The sequence below is a fragment of the Scyliorhinus torazame genome, chromosome 8 (assembly GCF_047496885.1).
Source record: "Scyliorhinus torazame isolate Kashiwa2021f chromosome 8, sScyTor2.1, whole genome shotgun sequence".
Lineage (NCBI taxonomy): Eukaryota > Metazoa > Chordata > Chondrichthyes > Carcharhiniformes > Scyliorhinidae > Scyliorhinus > Scyliorhinus torazame.
The window spans coordinates 139,392,327-139,412,203 of NC_092714.1; the positions used below are offsets into that span (position 1 = coordinate 139,392,327).

Sequence of the window (19,877 nt, forward strand, 5' to 3'; positions counted from 1 at the left end):
AAATGATTTGTACAAAAAAATGGTAATATAAAAATGGTTGAAATAAAAATAGAAATCTTGATAGTTTGTATCCTGCCTGCAAGAGTCAAAGGAAGAGTACTTCACCTCTGTAAGTGTGCTTTAACAGGCTTGAATAGTTCACTTTGTGAAGTAAAGCCCAGTTATGGACTATGCAGATCCCCAGATAGCGGAAATTAAAGAGCAAGACACGAAACGGCAGTGAACTAAGTTGAGTCTCTCTGGTTGATGGATTCACTCGGAAAGCACTCATTTTTACTCTAATTTAGTTTGTACCCTGAGAAGTTGCCGGATGTTGTGAGTAGCCTCGTTATGTTGTCTGCTGAGGAGGCCCAGTCTCTAATATATAGAAGTAGATCACCAGTGTAGAGTGTGACCTGGTGCTCCACTCCTTCCTGGTGTATACCCATCTGATGACCTCAACGCTACTGAGAGGGGCTCAATAGCTAGTGCAAAGAGCAATGGGGAAAGGGGGTAGCCATGTCTAGTGCCCCTGCCTAACGGGAAATATTCTGTATAAACGGTATTGATACAGATGTTGCCTTTAGGGGCAATGTACATCAGACAAATCAGGAGGAAAAAGCTCACAAAATTTGTCATCAGACAACAAAGTGGTGTCTAGCCTCCAAGGTGGATGTTTGAGAGGGCCAAAATCAAGTGAAAATCAACAAATGAGAAGCATGATCAGAGTTGACAATTGCTGAGTATTCAGCTGACATCACTGAAGGGAGGAGGGACTTGTCAACAACAAAAAAAACAATTCGGGAATAGACACAATGAGCATGTGTAAAAAAGGAAAATTCTTCACTGTTTGGATGCTGAAACTGCCATGGCTCCACCCCCTCCAGTCCATTCCATAAACGAGAACAGCGCCTGGACATCCCAGATGGGGGTCAGAGATTTTGGCATGGAACAGTCCAATTTAGGTTCCAAGACACAATTTAGGTCATGTCCTAGAATCATCAGATGTGCGTCTGAGTCAGGAAGGAGGTTCACCGGAGAGTTTCTAAAATTCGGATCGTCCCAGTTGGGGCATAAATATTTACGCTTGGGTCACTGTCTGTGCGGAGCCTGCACGTTCTCCCTGTGTCTGCATGGGTTTCCACCGGGTGCTCCGGTTTCCTCCCACAAGTTCCGAAAGACGTGCTTGTTAGGTGAATTGTCATTCTGAATTCTCAATCAGTGTACCCGAACAGGCGCCGGAGCGTGGCGACTAGGGGATTTTTACAATAACTTCATTGCGGTGTTAATGTAAGCCTACTTGTGACAATAATAAAGATTGTTATTGTACTAAAATAACCGGAATGTTTTCTAGCGAACCACAGGCAACAATATAACGACCACTGGGGTCATCCATAATCTGAGAGGGAGTAAATTGTATTTTTTTGTGGATCAATATTGCCATACCTCTAGCCTACCATTAAAGCCTGAATGAAGGACTTGGCTCACCCAATTTTTGTGAAGCCTCGTATGGTCCTTCACCTGTAGCCGGGCTTCCTAGAAATAGGACACCCAAGTTTAGGACCTTAAGATGAGCCAAAACCCTTGCCGTTTCACTGGCCGGTTTAGACCCCTAACATTCCAAGTTACAATGGAAAGCCTTTACCTCTGAAGATTAACAAGTAAGGAATCTTAACAAGCCAAGGTGAGGAGATCCAACCAGGACAGTGGCCAAGCCTGGTCCAATGACGAGACAAACACAGTAGTGGACAATGTCAAACAACTAACACCCTCCCTCCCCTTATCCCTCCATAACCTTACAACACCATTAATAATTTTAAATCTCACTCCATGGCCCCAACTATGGAATTGCAGGTGGAGAGAAAAAAGCTGCATATGAAATTTGATCTGTCCACAGGGAAGGCAGTCCACCAGCTCCACCAGGCATGGGGGGCATTCTACGAACATTGAGACAATGCTATCTGCATGTTGGCGCACCAGCTAAGAAAACAAGCTGGCGCACGAGGGATAGTGCAAGCTATGGACAAAAAGGGTAGGATGGTGGCAGACCCGAATGAGGTGAACAAGGCCGTTGCAAACTTTTACTGTGGCTTGTATACCTCTGAACCCCTGGAGGGGATTTCTGAGATGAAGCAATTCCTCAAGAGACTGGACATACCAGTAGTGGGGAAGGACAGGAACCGGCTGGAAGCACAGCTAGGCTGGGTGAAATCGTGGAATGTATTAATTGCATGCAATCAGGGAAAGCGCCGGGACTGAATGGGTTCCTGGTGGACGTCTACAAAAGATTTGCAGCAGCACTTGGCGGGAGATATTCAACGATTCACTGTTGAGGGGACCCTGCCGCCCATGCTGGGCCAGACCTCCATCTCACTGATCCAAAAAAAGGACAAAGACCCAACAGTGTGGATTGTACAGATCCATTTCTCTTTTAAACACCGGCAAAATGTCTGGCGAAAGCTCTGGCAAGCTGCCTGCCAGAAGTGATATTGGAAGATCAGACCGAGTTTGTCAAGGTCAGATAAATAACAGCGAACTTCAGACGCCTGCTGAATGTAATAATGACCCCATCCAGGGAGAGGATACGAGAGGCAATCATCTCACTGGATGCTAAGAAAGCCTTCGATCGAGTAGTACGGAGGTATCTCCTTGGGCTGCTTGAACAGCTTGGGTTTGGAACAGGGTTCATTGCGTTGGAGAATCTCCTGTACAGCACTCCTATGGCGAGCGTATGGACGAGCGCCAGCAGCTCTGAGTACTTTTGGCTGCCTTGGGGAAAGAGATGGCTAGGGAAATTGCAAATGCACTAGTGATAATTTACCAAAATTCACTAGACTCTGGGGTGGTCCCGACGGATTGGAAATTAGCAAACGTGACACCACTGTTTAAAAAAGGAGGTAGGCAGAAAGTGGGTAATTATAGGCCAGTGAGCTTAACTTCGGTAGTAGGGAAGATGCTGGAATCTTATCATCAAGGAAGAAATAGCGAGGCATCTGGATGGCTATTGAGTATAAGAATTGGCAAGTCATGTTGCAGCTGTATAGAACCTTAGTTAGGCCACACTTGGAGTATAGTGTTCAATTCTGGTCGCCACACTACCAGAAGGATGTGGAGGCTTTAGAGAGGGTGCAGAAGAGATTTACCAGAATGTTGCCTGGTATGGAGGGCATAAGCTATGAGGAGCGATTGAATAAACTCGGTTTGTTCTCACTGGAACGAAGGAGGTTGAGGGGCGACCTGATAGAGGTATACAAAATTATGAGGGGCATAGACAGAGTGGATAGTCAGAGGCTTTTCCCCAGGGTAGAGGGGTCAATTACTAGGGGGCATAGGTTTAAGGTGAGAGGGGCAAAGTTTAGAGTAGATGTACGAGGCAAGTTTTTTACGCAGAGGGTAGTGGGTGCCTGGAACTCACTACCGGAGGAGGTAGTGGAGGCAGGGACGATAGGGACATTTAAGGGGCATCTTGACAAATATATGAATAGGATGGGAATAGAAGGATACGGACCCAGGAAGTGTAGAAGATTGTAGTTTAGTCGGGCAGTATGGTCGGCACGGGCTTGGAGGGCCGAAGGGCCTGTTCCTGTGCTGTACATTTCTTTGTTCTTTTGTTCTTTGGAACTTGTCCCATTGGGCAGACGCAGCATGGGTTCATAAAGGGCAGGTCGTGCCTAACTAATTTAGTGGATGTTTTTGAGGACATTACCAGTGCGGTAGATAACGGGGAGCCAATGGATGTGGTATATCTGGATTTCCAGAAAGCCTTTGACAAGGTGCCACACAAAAGGATGCTGCATAAGATAAAGATGCATGGCATTAAGGGTAAAGTAGTACCATGGATAGAGGATTGGTTAATTAATGGAAAGCAAAGAGTGGGGATTAATGGGTGTTTCTCTGGTTGGCAATCAGTAGCTAGTGATGTCCCTCCGGTATAAGTGTTGGGCCCACAATTGTTCACAATTTACATAGACGATTTGGAGTTTGGGACCAAGGGCAATGTGTCCAAGTTTGCAGACAACACTAAGATGAGTGGTAAAGCAAAAAGTGCAGAGGATACTGGAAGTCTGCAGAGGGATTTGGATAGGTTAAGTGAATGGGCTAGGGTCTGGCAGATGGAATACAATGTTGAGAAATATGAGGTTATCCATTTTGGTAGGAATAACAGCAAAAGGGATTATTATTTAAATGATAAAATATTAAAACATGCTGCTGTGAAGAGAGACCTGGGTGTGCTAGTGCATGGTGCAACAGGTGATTAAGAAGGCAAATGGAATTTTGTCGTTCATTGCTAGAGGAATGGAGTTTACGACTAGGGAGGTTATGCTGCAATTGTACAAGGTGTTAGTGAGGCCACACCTGGAGTATTGTGTTCAGTTTTGGTCTCCTTACTTGAGAAAGGACGTACTGGCACTGGAGGGTGTGCAGAGGAGATTCACTAGGTTAATCCCAGAGCTGAAGTGGTTGGATTACGAGGAGAGGTTGAGTAGACTGGGACTGTACTCGTTGGAATTTAGAAGGATGAGGGGGATCTTATAGAAACATATAAAATTATGAAGGGAATAGATAGGATAGATGCGGGCAGGTTGTTTCCACTGGCGGGTGAAAGCAGAACTTTGGGCATAGACTCAAAATAAAGGGAAGTAGATTTAGGACTGAGTTTAGGTGGAACTTCTTCACCCAAAGGGTTGTGAATCTATGGAATTCCTTGCCCAGTGAAGCAGTAGAGGCTCCTTCATTAAATGTTTTTGAGATAAAGATAGATAGTTTTTTGAAGAATAAAGGGATTAAGGGCTCTGGTGTTCGGGCCGGAAAGTGCAGCTGAGTCCACAAAAGATCAGCCATGATTTAATTGAATGGCGGAGCAGGCTCGAGGGGCCAGATGGCCTACTCCTACTCCTAGTTCTTATGTTCTTATGAGGCAGGGGTGCCCGCTATCCCAGCTTCTGTTCGCTCTGGCAAACGAGTCACTGGCCATTGCCCTTTGATTGGCAGTGTGGTGGATGGGCATTCGGAGGGGGGCAGGGAGCACAGAGTTTCACTCTATGCAGATGACATGCTCCTTGATATTTTAAACCTGCTAGTCAGCATGGGAAATATAACTGGACTCCCCAGGGAGTTTGGTGCCTTCTCTGGTTTCAAACTCAGCCTGGGAAGAGCAACATTTTCCAGGTGAACCCCCGAGAGGGAGGAGTGGAGCTGGAAGAGCTGCTGTTTAGAATGACCCAAACCAACTTCAGGTACCTGGGGATACAACTATCCCACAATTGGATGAGACTCCACAAGTGGAAACTCGCCAGCCTGGTGGAGGAGGTGAAGAGGGACCTCCAAAGATGGGATTCACTCCCTCTTTCGCTAGCAGGAAGAGTACAAATGGTCAAAATGAAAGTGCTGCCTAGGTTCCTTTTCATATTCAGATCGCTCCCAATCTTTATCCCCAAATGCTACTTCACCAGGGTCGACATACCAATTATGACCTTTGTCTCGGGGGGGAAGAATCCCACAGATACTTAAGACCATCGTACAGCGAGGGCGGTACGTGGGACGCCCGGCCCTCACGCACTCGAGGAGCACGGTGATAGCGGTCACATTAAAAACCTGGAACCAGTTCAGATGCCACTTCAAGCTTGATGGTATGTCTATAGAGCCCGCCATCTGTAACAACCATAGGTTCACACCCTATGGTAAGGACATGTATGTGGACGGTAGTCTGGGGAAACTTTCAGAGAAGCTCCAACTCCCAAAAGGAGTTAGATACTTAGATACTTGCAGATGCGCGACTTTCTCTGCAAGGACACAACGTTTCTCCAGCTACCCGGACATGCATTCTTGGACACAATTGTAGGGCTGGACTGGTGGGGGGATGACAAGTGCTGCGACATTTCCAGACAACTTATAGGAAAGGTCAGGATGCCACTAGATGGAAATGGTAGGAGGTGTTGGACATGGAGATAGGTGGAGGACCCTGGATTGAGGCGCTGCACAGGATCAACTCCTCCCCCTCCTGCGCCGGGCGTAACCTGAAGCAACTCAAGTTGGTGCATAGAGCACACCTTACTAAGACATGCAGGAGCGAGTTCTTCCCGGAGGTGGAAGATAAGTGTGAGCAGTGTCAGGGATGCCCGGACAACCACACCAACATGTTCTGGTCCTGTCCCAGACTGAGGGAGTTCTGGGCGGCCTTTTTTTTGAGGTCATATCCAAGGTTTTGGGGATCGAGATAGAGTCGTACCCATTTGTGGTGGACTTTGGGGTGTCCGAGCATTGAGAGCTCTCGACAGGAATGCGAGAGGACGCCCTGGCCTTTGCCTCCCTGATCGCCATGCAGCGACTTCTGCTAGGATGGCAGTGTCACCTAGTGCCTTGGAGTGGCTCGCAGACCTGCCCAAGTTCCTGAAATTAGAAAAGATAAAATACTCGATCAGGGGTCTGAGGAGAAATTTCACGACACTTGGAAGAAGTTCACAACCAGCAACTAACGGGGAGGGGGGGAGGGGAAGGTGGGGAAGGTAGGGAGGGGAGGGCAGAAAGCTGCCGGTGGGGGGGGAGGTTGCGGGAGCACCGCCGGGACAAAAGAAAGCTCGCGTTCAGCAGATGAGAGGCAGAAGGAGGTCATCAACCAAGGCAGAAACAAACCCCCCCCCACATGGAAAGCTGGGGAGGCGGATTATCCTAACCTTTTTTTTAAAGATTTAGAGTACCCAATTATTTTTATTCCAATTAAGGGGCAATTTAGTGTGGCCTATCCACCTAAACTGCACATCTTTGGGTTGTGGGGGTGAAACCCGCGCAGACATGGGGAGAATGTGCAAACTCCACACGGACAGTGACTCAGGGCCGGGATTCGAACCCGGGTCCTCGGCGCCACAGTCCCAGTGCTAACCACTGCGCCACATGCCATCCAGGATTATCCTAACCTACCTCGAGAATACAATCTGGATTCTCTATTCTCCCATCAGAACAAATGCACATATCATGAAAGTCAAGAGTTCAGACATGGACTGTAAATATGAATGTAAATAACAGAATGTGAACACGCGAACCTTGATCACAGGCAACATAACCGTTTGTACAGATGAATATGCAGCAATTGTTGCCCCGTTTCTTTGTTGATGTTGTTTTGTGGTGTTACATATAAATATATATATGTATATAAATCTTTTTGCTAAATGTTAAAATCCCAATAAAAATATTTACAAAAAGTAATATTAAATCTCTACAAAAAATAAACCTATCAAAACTATATTCTAAACTCCTATTCGCTAGGAGCTGCAGCACACCCACTCCTTGTACTTCCCATCAGCCAACCTCTTCCTGGAAGGTTCTCTGCTCAACCATTTATTCAAAGAAAAGAAAAATTTTAACGTATATAAAATTCATTTAAAACATAAAATGTTTTTATCACAGTTTTTCATTTTATACACTGTACAGTAGAAAAGGGTATATGCATCGAGTACAGCATACAAGAAATTTCCCTTGGTATCGACCCTCTTTTGTTGTTTTAAGATATTTTCTTCGGTCACTTATTTTAAAGTTTACATGTATCTGGTGCTTCAACACCCCCCTGTCTATTTTTGGTATTTCTTTGGGGGTTCTGTTCTTTGTGGCCTTGCTCTAAGCCCCCTGATATCTCTTTCAGCTGTTCTCCAGCCTCCCTTTTCTCTCTCTCTCTCTGGCATCTCCCCATCCCCTCCCTGCTGATCTTTGCAGTTTTGTTGGCTCCAGTGTTACCCCCCTCCCCAATCACTTTGTTTTGTTGGCTTCGAACAGCTCCTGGAACAAGTTGGTGAATGGCCTCCATGCTTTGTGGAAGTCACCCTCTGACCCTCGGATCGTGAATTTGGTCTCGGGTGGTGAAATTCCGACAGGTCTGTCAGCCAGTCTGCAGTTGTGGGTGGTGCTGCCGATTGCCAGCCGAGCAGGATTCTTCGACGGTCGATTAGGGAAGGAAGCAAAGGCAAGGGCTTCGGCCTCCTTCCCTATATGAAGTTCTGGCTGGTCCGATACCCCAAAGACTGTCACTCTCGAGCACGCTCCACCCTCACCCCGCAACCTTGGACATTGCCTCGAAGAAGGCTGTCCAAAACCCGATAAGTCTGGGGCATGCCCAGAACATGCGAGTGTGGTTAGCTGGGCCTCCCTGGCACCATTCACATTTATCCTCCATCTCCAGATAGAACCTACTCATTCGGGTTCTTGTCAGGGTGCTCTGTGCACCACTTTCAGCTGCATGAGGTTTAGCCTTGAGCATGAGGAAGTGGAATTGGCCCTGTTCAGGGCTTCACCCTATTTCCCCAGAGACCCCACCCTATTTCCATCCCTAGTTTATCGTCCCATTTTTCCTGTGTTTTACACAGTGGGGAGTGTGTCCTTTCTAATAGTCGTCCGTACAGGTCCCCCACAGTTTCCCCCTCCCAGGTTACCTACATCCAGTAGGCCCTCCAGCATTGGATCTGCGGGTAGCTGTCGTCTCCTTGCAGAGAAAGTTCTTAACCTGTAGCTGTCAGAGTTAATTCCCGTTAGGTAGCTGCAGTCTCTCTGTCAGTTCCTCGAAAGTCGCTAGCAAGTCCTATGTAAAGGTCAGTGCCCCCCCCCCACACACACACACCGGTCCCGTTCTGTCTCGACCTTTTAAAGGTGCCGTCTAGCAAGGCTGGTGCAAACTTGTGGCTGCCTTGGAGCCATGTGGGGGCATGGTGGACTTCTCGGTCAAACCGAAGTGCTGCCTCACCTGGTTCCAGGTTCGGAGGGTGGCTACCACCGCTGGTCTTGTTTTGTTGCCGGGGTTGGGGGTGCTGCAGTGGCGAGGGCCCAGACAGTCATCCCTGTACAGGAGCTCGCCTCCATCCTCACCTTTCACTGGGCCAATAAGTCCTTGACATACAAGGTGACCATCTGATGGGTATTTGTTCCCCTCCGGGATCAACCATACTTGCTTTGTGGATGCGCTCCTGCACTCCAGGATTTCCCTTTGTCCGGGGGCCACCCTAGACGGCAACCACTGAGTGACCTGCTGAAGCCAGACTAGAGCTCTCTTCCCTTCCCCCCCCCCCCCCGCCCCGCCCCCATCGTTGTTTTGTTCCTCCTGTGGCTTTGTTCCCCCCCGTATGCCCCCATCTGTCTCCCCTCTGCCTCCTTCCCCCCCCTCTGCCAGACGCTCTCTCCCTGGTGGAACTTGTGCCAAGCTGCGGCCCCCCTCACTCGTACCTCCTGCCGCTAGCTTTCTCGCCAGTATGGTGGCCCCTCCCTCCTGGTATCGGTTTGACCCCCCCCGCCCCTACACCTGCTCTGCTTGTGTCCTCTCTATCTCCTCCTCACCCTCTCCTGCACTCGCCCTCTCCTTTCTGCGACATAACGAGGTGATGGGGACGCGTGCAAATTTGTCCACTGGTTTTTCTCTGCCTCTTTGTCTTCATTATCACTGTCTCCCTTGCTGTCTGTCTAGACCGTTCTTTTGGACGAATTTGTCCGCTTCTGCAGGGGCAGTAAAGTAATGTTCCTTGCCCTGGGAGGAGGGGGAGACGCCGTCGATTTTTTTCACCTGCCGAGTCCTGCAAGGCCTCGGAGTCTGAGGAATAAGTGGTCCTGTCCTTTCTGGGTGTTTTTGTAGATTCGCCGTTTATTCGTCGATCCGTCAGTTTTTAAAAATCTTTTGCTGCGTGTTGATCTTTAAAAATCAAATTCAGTGCGGAGAGCCTCCTGGTGCATCCTTCTCCGCTACATATGTCACCGGAATGAGTTTCTGTTTTTAAATTAAAGGTAAACTGCTTGGTCTTAAAGGTATCCATGGACAAAAAATGAAAATAGCGAACGCTTTAACGGAAATTAAAAGCAGGAAAGGGGAACAGGCAGGGATTAAACAGGAGGATCCTTACACAGCGGTCCAAGACAACCTATCATCAGGACAACTCAGGATAGGCAATAAATGTGGGCCTGCCAGCGATGCCCACATCCTGAATCGTCTACTCTTAAAGGCAGCATGAAGAGGATTACTGATGCAGCGAAATAGATATTGACCAGTGGTTAAGTGCCAGACTGTTGGTATACATTGACTGTGGTAGTGATATGTTTTGGGTGGTGTTTTGTATCCAGTCAATGGATTTATGTAACCTTCCGAAATGATTCTTCATGTAATTATTGCTTTCAGTTAGTACTGACAATGAGATCTTATTCATGCAAATGAATCATTATTTTCTTTCTTTTTTAGGGACCAGTATTAATAGGCAGTTCAGAGGGAGGAGTTAATATCGAGGATGTAGCAGCTGAAACCCCTGAAGCAATTATTACGGAGCCCATTGATATAATTGAAGGCATCAAAAAAGAGCAAACTGTCAAGGTATTGCACTGAAATTCCAAATATGGAAACTGAATAGAGCTTTGATAATTGCTGTTCCAATTGTTGGAACTATTTTTACTTTGAAAAATATTTTATTGAGGCATTTATATATTTCCACATCAAAACACAACCATAAAGGGTAGCACAGTTGCTTCACAGCTCTGTCATAATATACACCAGTATATCATGGTGCAGACACACACTGATGGACACACAGTGGGACAAATCAACATACACAACACCGCAGCCAATCACCAGTGAGAGCACACGCACTAGAAAGACAGGGAACATCAGAGTTCCCGCTCATTCGAGTTGCAGCTAGCTAGGAGGACAGAGCTCACAGCCTGCAACACAGACATTCACCATGTGCTGAGTGCATCGACTGGTTAGGACAAGGCAGAGGTCTTTAGTTAAAGCTAGTATCGTATTAACCCACAGTCTAAGTATGTTTAAACAGTTAATGATTCAATAAAATAGTGTTGCACTATTTCAAGTGTTGGTGACCTGTATGTGATCCAGAACACCCAACACATCAAGCTTCAGGGTCCCAGATTTAATTCCTGGCTTGGGTCACTGTGCGGAGACTGCACGTTCTCCCCGTGTGTGCGTGGGTTTCCTCCGGGTGCTCCGGTTTCCTCCCACAGTCCAAAGATGTGCAGGTTAGGTCGATTGGCCGTGCTAAATTCCCCTTAGTGTCCAAAAAGGATGGGGTGCAAACCCCTTCACAGACCCTCTCAAGGCGGACTTTATCTTCTCCTGCCTAAGAAACTCTGCCGGGTCACTCACCCACACCCTGGTTTTGGTGGCCCCGGATCCTCCATTCTAGTAAGATCCTACTCCGGGCTACCAGGGAGGCAAAGGCCAAGACATCGGCCTTTCTCGCCCCCTGGACTCCTGGGTCTTCTGACACTCCAAAGATCGTCACTTATGGACTTGGGACCACCTTCAAGACCTATGATATAACGTCGGCAAACCCCAGCCAGAATCCCCCAGCCAGAATCCCCCAAGCTTTGGACAGGCCCAAAACAAATGGACATGGTTTCTGGGCCCACCCGTACACCGCCCACAACTATCCGCCACCCCTTCAAGAAACCTGCTCATCCGAGCCACAGTTATGTGTGCCCTGTGAACCACTTTAAACTTAATAAGGCTAAGCCTAGCAAATGACGAGGATGCATTCACCCTCAAAGCCTCCTCCCACACCACAGCCGCCACCTTCCTCCCCATCTCTTTCACCCACTTACACTTTACTACCCCTATCGGGGCTCCCTCCCAATCTACCAACTCTGCATAAATTTCTGACATTCTACCCTCACCTACCCCTGTCTTTGGCATCACCTTGTCCTGTAGCCCCTGGGACGGCAGGTGAGGAAAGGTTAGTACCTGCTTCCGGACAAAATCCCTCACGTGCAAATACCGGAACCGATTCCTGGCGGGTAACTCAAATTCCTCCACCAACCCCTCCAAGCTCGAGAAGCTGCTCCCAACGAATAGATCCCCAAACTACTCATTCCCCACCCCTTGCCCCCGAAACCCCCCCCCGGAGCAAATCTACGATTCCCACAGATCGATGCCCAAACCAAAGCCCCCTCCAGCCTCAGCTGCTGCCGCCACTGTTCCCACACCCTCAGGGGCGCCACCACTACCGGGCTAGTCGAGTACCAAGCCGGGGGGAACGGTAAAGGCGCCGTCAACAGTGCCCCCAAGCTCGAGTCCTTACAAGAGGCTGCCTCTATCCGCTCCCAAACCAACCCCTTCCTCACTATCCACTTCCTAACCATGGCTATATTCGCCAGCCAGTAGTAATTTAACAAATTTGGAGGAGCTAAACTCCCCACCCCAACCCCCCACCCCCTCGACCCCACTGCAGCAGCATCTTCTTCATCCGCAGGGCTTAACCAGCCCAAACAAACCCCAAAATAAGTGCATTCATCCTCCTAAAAAAGCCTTAGGAATAAAGATCGGGAGATTCTGGAACACAAGCAAGAACCTCAGGAGAATCGTCATCTGCACCAACTGCACCCGTTCCGCCAGCAACAGCGGGAGCACATCCCACCTCCTAAAATCCCCTTTCATCTATTCCACCAACGGAGCCAGATTCAGCTTGTGCAGCTGCTCCCATCCCCACGCCACCTGGGTATCCAAATACCGAAAGCTCGCCCCCATTACACTAATGGCAACTCTCCTCGCCTCTTCTCCTGCCCCCTTGCTCGAATCGGAAACGCCTTGCTCTTCCCTATATTCAATTTATATTCCGAGAACTAGCCAAATTCCTCCAATATGCCCATAATCCCCCCCAATACCTTCCAAACGGTTTGATATATAGAGCAACAGATCGTCTGTACAATGAGACCCTATGCTCTACCCGCCCTGCACCATCCACTGCCAGTCCCTTGACGCTCTCAGCGCCATTGCCAATGGCTCTATAGCTAATGCAAAGAGCAATGGGGAGAGTGGACATCCCTGCTTCGTCTCCGATGTAGCCTGAAATATTCCAAACTCATCCGGTTCGTTCGCACACTCGCTACAGGTGCACGGTACAACAACCGGACCCAATCCACAAACCCTTGCCCAAAACCAAACCAGCCCAGCACCTCCTACAGATAGTCCCACTCCACCCGATTGAAGGCCTTCTCCGCATCCATGGCGACCACCACCTCCACACTTGGTCCCTCCGGGGGCATCATTATAACATTTAACAGCCGCCTGATGTTAGACGACAAATGCCTCCCCTTAACAAACCCCGGGCTGGATTCTCCGATTCTGGGGCTATGTCCTCATGCCGGTGTGGGAACGATGGTGTATTATGCCAGAGAAAATGGCGTAAAACGGCCACCAATTCCCCGTTTCGCTGCGGGCTAGCACCTGGCTCTAGCTGCCGCTACGGTCCAGAGAATTGCTGGGTCCGTGGCCGCGCATGCGCACGGCAGCGGCCACGTGTGCTACATAGCCGAGGCCGCTTGCGGACCCGGTCTGCAAAATAATGCCCCCCACTTTGACCGGCATGCACCCCCCACCCTCCCCAGTAAAGTCCCCCCTGCCCACGGATCGGCCCTCCCCCGACTCTGGCAGTGCTGGACTGAGTCTGCAGCCACCACACCGAGTTCCTGACGGATGAGACCACACATGACTGACGCCGTTGGGGGTGGAGCATCGGGGGGCGGACCTCGGACAATGTCCTGAGGCCGTCGATACGTGGCGCGGTGTACTCTTCAGGTACGCTGCTTTGAAGGGGGCGGAGGATTGCGAAAGCAGCGCCACCCCCGATTTGGTCGGGAACTGAGATTCTCCAGCCGTACGCCAAATTCGATTTTGGTGTCGGCGACTGAAAATCCAGCCCCCCAGTCTGGTCCTCCCCTATCACCCCCGGCACACCGTCTTCAATCCTTGAGACCAAAATCTTGGCCAACAGCTTACCATCCACATTTAACAATGAAATTGGCCTATAGGACTCACACTCCTCCGGATCCTTGTTCCTCTTTAAGATTAAGGAGATCGAGGCTTGCGACCGCATAGGGGGCAGCAGCTCCTGCTACCTCGCCTCATTAAACGCCCTGACCAGCAGGGGCCCCAAGTCCCCTGAAAATTCTTCATAAAATTCCACCGGGAGCCCGGGCCGGGGCCTTCTCCGCCTGCATCGCCACCCTCCACCATCTCCACCAGCCCAATGGGGACTCCCAATGCCTCTACCAGGCCCTCCTCCACCCTAGGGAACTTCAACCCCTCCAAAAACTCCTCATTCCCTCCACCCCGGCTGGGGGTTCAGACCACCTCCGCCAACGACGTCCTATCCAACACAAAATAATCAATCCGGAAGTACACCCTATGCACATGGGTGAAAAACGAGAATTTCGGTCTACCAAACCTCCACGGGTCCACCCCCCATGTGCTCCATAAATGCCCTCAGTTCCCTCGAGATCGACCGATCCAGTTCAGCTCCAGAACCGTGTTAAAATCCACCCCCCGCCCCATTATCAATCGGTGCGAGTCCAGGTCTGAGCTCTTCCCCAGCATCTGCCTCATAAACTCTACACCGTCTCTGTTCGGGGCATAAAAATTCACCACCGGTATCTCCTCCAATTTCCCACTCACCATAACAAATTTCCCCCCGGAGTCTGCTCCCCGCTATTCTCCCCGCTTCAAAAGCTACCCATTTATTTATCAAGACCCTCACCCCCTCGTCTTCGAATTCAATCCTGAATGAAAGACTTGCCCCACCCACTCTTCAACACTCTAAGCACCTGCTCACTCCCCACTGTGCTTCTGTGAACTAGCCTGTCCAGCTAGACTGGCAGCCCTCGCTCATGGCGCCTACCATCCTACCCCCCCCACTGATTTCCCCCTCTCCCCCCTACTCAAACACTATCCTGGTGCAAACAAGACCAACCCCCAATCCCCCACAGAAGAACAAAGGACAATGGGCCCCCAAAGAAAACAGACCACCTCCTCCAAAGTTCAATGTCATCCTCTCCTGCCAGTCTATTGTCCCTCCAAACCTCCATTGCATCCTCCGGCGTCCCAAAATAATATTCTTGGCCATTGTAGGTCACCCAGAGGCGAGCCGGGTGCAGCATCCCAAACATCACTCCCTTCTTAAAGAGGGCAGCCTTCACTTTGTTAAAGCCTGCTCTCCGCTTGGCCAGCTCTGCACCGAGGTCCTGGTATACTAGAAGTTCACTGCCCTCCCAGGTACACCGCCTTGTCTGCCTGACCTACCTCAGGATCCGCTCCTTGTCCAGAAAAGGTGCAACCGCACCACCAGTCCACGTGCGCCCAGTCCACCTTCACAGGCCGTTCAAAGACCTCCTCTCCCAGCAACGTCTTGAACATCTTGGCCACATACGAGCCAGCGTCCACTCCCTCAATGCCTTCCGGCAACCCCACGATCCTCAGGTTCTGCCTCCGGGAGCGGTTCTCCAGATCCTCCACCTTCTCCTGAAGCCGCTTCTGGGTATCATGCATCACCCCATCTCGGCCGCCAACGAAGCAAGTTGTTCCTCATGCTCCCCCACCTTCTCCTCCACCTTCTGGATCGCCTCGCTTTGAAATTCCAACCTCATCTCCATGCGGTCGATTCCCGCCTTAAGTGGATCCACCGTCCTCGCCAGGTCTTCCAGAGACTCCTTCCTCTACTGGGTGAACTTCTCATTCAGGAAGTCCACTAGCTGCTCCCGAGACCACTGAAATGGTAAAGCGATCTTCCCCTGTTGCAGGGAAGGTTTCTCGCACAGACAGCTCCCTTCGCCTAAAACTACTCCAGGTCCACAAATCTATCCACTGGTGGAACAAACTCTCCCTCCACTCTTGTGCCTTTTTCCATTTAAAAAGTCTGCCCGTTAATCGGGGAAAAGGTCCAAAAATATCGCCACAAGTGGGAGCTACCGAATGTGCGATCACTCACACCATGGCCGCCATCGGAATTCCCAATTGTTGGAACTATTAATTGTACTATTCATTTCATAGTCAGTGAAACCCCCAAAAAGGGACACTTAAACTGGCAGTCCCAAACAATTATGTTAGAATAGATGTAAGCTCTTCCTTCAGCTACTGCCACCTGTCACTTAACTGTCTGGTGTTTTAGATTGCAAATGGAGTTTGATGCAATTTGATTGGCTGGCAGCTCTCTGAGGTGGAAGTCCATCTCCAGCCAGTTAACACCTTAGCAAATCAAACATTGTGGGGATGCTATGATTGGTGGTAGGCGTTCCCTGCTAACTCTTTGGGCAGCAGGGTAGGAAATCCCGCTATTGGAAAAATCCTGTGCTTAAGCACTGTCCCAGATGAGAGTGGGAGAAAAGAAGGTATGTTGCTAATCCTGGAATATCTAGTTTATCTGGTTTGCTGTATATATAGTGACCATTTTGAAAGTTAGGACACCTGATGCAAACCTCTTGTGTCCCTAATTTACAGGTTTCAGTGTACATGTCAACAATTTTTCCACTCTATTTTTTCCCTGATTGTCACCTCCTAGATCATTAGCAAACCATGCACTATTCTCTGACTTTGAACAGGACCGACTCAGCGCACAGGACCTTCAACCGACGTTATACACCAGATACATCAATGACATTTTTTTCCTTTGGACCCACGGCGAAGAATCACTGAAACGACTACACGATGACATTAATAAGTTACATCCAACCATCAGACTCACCATGGACTACTCTCCAAAATCAGTTGCATTCTTGGACACATTCGTCTCCATCAAGGACGGTCACCTCAGCACTTCGCTTTACCGTAAACCCACAGATAACCTCACGATGCTCCACTTCTCCAGCTTCCACCCTAAACACATTAAAGAAGCCATCCCCTATGGACAAGCTCTCCGTATACACAGGATCTGCTCAGACGAGGAGGAGCGTAACAGGCATCTACAGACGTTGAAAGATGCCCTCGTACGAACGGGATATGGCACTCGACTCATCGATCGACAGTTCCAACGCGCCACAGCGAAAAACCGCACCGAGCTCCTCAGAAGACAAACATGGGACACAACCGACAGAATACCCTTCGTCGTCCAGTACTTCCCCGGAGCAGAGAAACTACTACACTTTCTTCACAGCCTTCAACACGTCATTGATGAAGATGAACATCTTGCCAAGGTCATCCCCACACCCCCACTACTTGCCTTCAAACAACCGTGCAACCTCAAACAAACCTTGTTTGCAGCAAACTACCCAGTCTTCAGAACAGTGACCACGACACCACACAACCCTGCCATGGCAATCTCTGCAAGATGTGCCAGATCATCGACATGGATACCACCATTACACGTGAGAACACCACCCACCAGGTACGCGGTACATACTCGTGCGACTCGGCCAACGTTGTCTACCTCATACGCTGCAGGAAAGGATGTCCCGAAGCGTGGTACATTGGCGAGACCATGCAGACGCTGCGACAACGAATGAACGGACATCGCGTGACAATCACCAGGCAGGAATGTTCCCTTCCAGTCGGGGAACACTTCAGCAGTCAAGGGCATTCAGCCTCTGATCTCCGGGTAAGCGTTCTCCAAGGCGGCCTTCAGGACGCGCGACAACGCAGAATCGCCGAACAGAAACTTATAGCCAAGTTCCGCACACATGAGTGCGGCCTCAACCGGGACCTGGGATTCATGTTGCATTACATTCATCCCCCACCATCTGGCCTGCAAAATCCTACCAACTGTCCTGGCTTGACACAATTCACACCTCTTTAACCTGGGGTTACCCCTATCTTTGGATCTGTAAAGATTTAATCACCTGCTAATGCTCGCATTCCAAGCATTGTCTGGCATCTTTGAATTTGTCTATATATATGTTTCTGGAACATACCTCTTCATTCACCTGAGGAAGGAGCAGCGCTCCGAAAGCTAGTGACATTGAAACAAACCTGTTGGACTTTAACCTGGTGTTGTAAGACTTTGTACTGTGCTCACCCCAGTCCTACGCCGGCATCTCCACATCATATTCTCTGACTGGCAGTGATGGAGGTTTCTGCTTTATTGAACTTTTGTGGGGCCTTAAAAGGGAAGAACCCAGAACCTGATTTTGGTTCATTGCATTTTTACCTCCAAATCAGAAAGTCTGGGATTCAAGCCTCTCTGTAGAGCACTGAGTACATTATCTTCAATGCAGGATTGTGGGAGTTCTGCCTGGCAACATAGCAAGATCTCACCAACAGCACGATACAATCAGATAATTGTTTTCTTTGTGGTATTGGTTGAGAGATAAAACTTTGCCAGGGCACAAAGCAAACACTACTCTTCTTAGACTAATTCACTGGAATCCTTCATGTCTAACTGGGGGGTAGATAGGATGTTGGTTTAACTTCTCTGAAAAATGGCATCTTTCAGTGGTGCGCTGAAATGGCAGCCTGGATTCCTACAGTGCAGGAGGCCGTTTGGCCCATTGAGTCCACATCGACCCTCCGATTGAGCACTCCATCCAGGCCCACTCCCCACCCCATCCCTGAAACCCTATAACCCCATCCAACCTTTGGACACCAAGGGGCAATTTAACATGGCCAATTCACCTAATCTGCACATCGTTGGATTTTTTGATGAAGTCTCTGGTGTGGGATTTGAGTACATGATCTTCTGATTCTGAGGGAAATGTTATCACTGAAGCAATTTATCAAAATAAAAGAATATTGTTTATATTGGTTGAAACATTGACACAAAGTATCCTCAGCTTTTTCAATATTTTTCCAAACTTATCTGATTACTTTGGAACCTGAGCTTCCTGCCCTTAATTTTAAACTGATTTATTTAAAAATGAAATCTTTACTTGCTTCAAAATACTAAAACCACAGGGTAACATGTATACCTAGACAGCTGTTCATCTTTTGGCAAAGACTGCTTTAAAAAGGATTAACATTTCAATATTGATTTCACTGATAACATATCATTTTTTCAGCTTGCACGGAAAATGGGGTTTCCAGCTAATGTCATAGAAGATGCAGCAGAGAATATGATCAAATTGTACGAGCTGTTCATCAAGTATGATGCCAGCATGGTGGAGATAAATCCTATGGCGGAGGATGCCTCTGGGATTGGTAACGTGCACTGGCCTGCTTTTACTTCAAATTTGCTTAATAATTTATGCTGATAGGGTACTGTATTTTTTTTAAAAAACTGACCATTTCTAAATTCTTCTGGATAGGGTGGATCTATGTCATCTAACTGTTCAGTAGTTTGGCAAGAGAAATGGTGGAGTGCTGCAAAAGTCCTGAGAAGTTATACTATTGCAAAAGTCGCACCATTGTCACGGACAGGAAGGGGGTCAATTTAAACTGCCCTGATTTTCTTCCCCTCTAACCGTCTGTAAACAGAAAGGTGTCATTTTATTCTGATTTCCCCCTTTATGTAAGGTGACCTATTTTCCCCAGCTCTTAAGTTTGCAATGCTCCAATCCTCTATTAATGACTTGCACAGCGAACCTAAGGTAAGATGAAATCAAAGATTTGGGGCACGACCACAATAAAATACATGTTGGAGGTTTATATGTGACCTGAATCAAGTATCCAAAGTCAACTGGAATGTTCCTTCTGAGGGGTGATTGACTGATTGTAGTGATCTGGGGCGAGATTCTCCGACCCCCCGCCGGGTCGGAGAATCGCCGGGGGCTGGCGTGAATCCCGCCCCCGCTGGTTGCCGAAGTCTCCGGCACCGGATATTCGGCGGGGGCGAGAATCGCGCCGCGCCGGTTGGCAGGCCCCCCCGCTCGATTCTCCGGCCCGGATGGGCCGAAGTCCCGCCGCTAAAATGCCTGTCCCGCCGGCGTAAATTAAACCACCTACCTTACCGGCGGGACAAGGCGGCGCGGGCGGGCTCCGGGGTCCTGGGGGGGTGCGGGGCGATCTGGCCCCGGGGGGTGCCCCCACGGTGGCCTGGCCCGCGATCGGGGCCCACCGATCCGCGGGCGGGCCTGTGCCGTGGGGGCACTCTTTCCCTTCCGCCTCTGCCACGGTCTCCACAATGGCGGAGGCAGAAGAGACTCCCTCCACTGCGCATGCGCGGGAATGCTGTCAGCGGCCGCTGACGCTCCCGCGCATGCGCCGCCCGGAGATGTCATTTCCGCGC

The 19,877-nt window shown here is 49.3% G+C and overlaps 1 protein-coding gene across 4 annotated transcripts in view; it reads left to right on the forward strand.

Moving 5' to 3' along the window:
• Positions 1-19,877, forward strand: part of LOC140428149 (succinate--CoA ligase [ADP-forming] subunit beta, mitochondrial-like) — a 282,972-nt gene that overhangs the window by 165,923 nt on the left and 97,172 nt on the right. For all 4 annotated transcript variants that reach the window (XR_011948717.1, XM_072514269.1, XM_072514270.1 and 1 more), the window contains exons 5-6: positions 10,184-10,312; positions 18,712-18,850. Coding sequence is in view for 3 of the 4 variants with exons in the window: in XM_072514269.1 (XP_072370370.1) it covers positions 10,184-10,312; positions 18,712-18,850 (268 nt within the window). In the remaining variant the exon portion in view is untranslated. The remainder of the gene's footprint in view (positions 1-10,183; positions 10,313-18,711; positions 18,851-19,877) is intronic.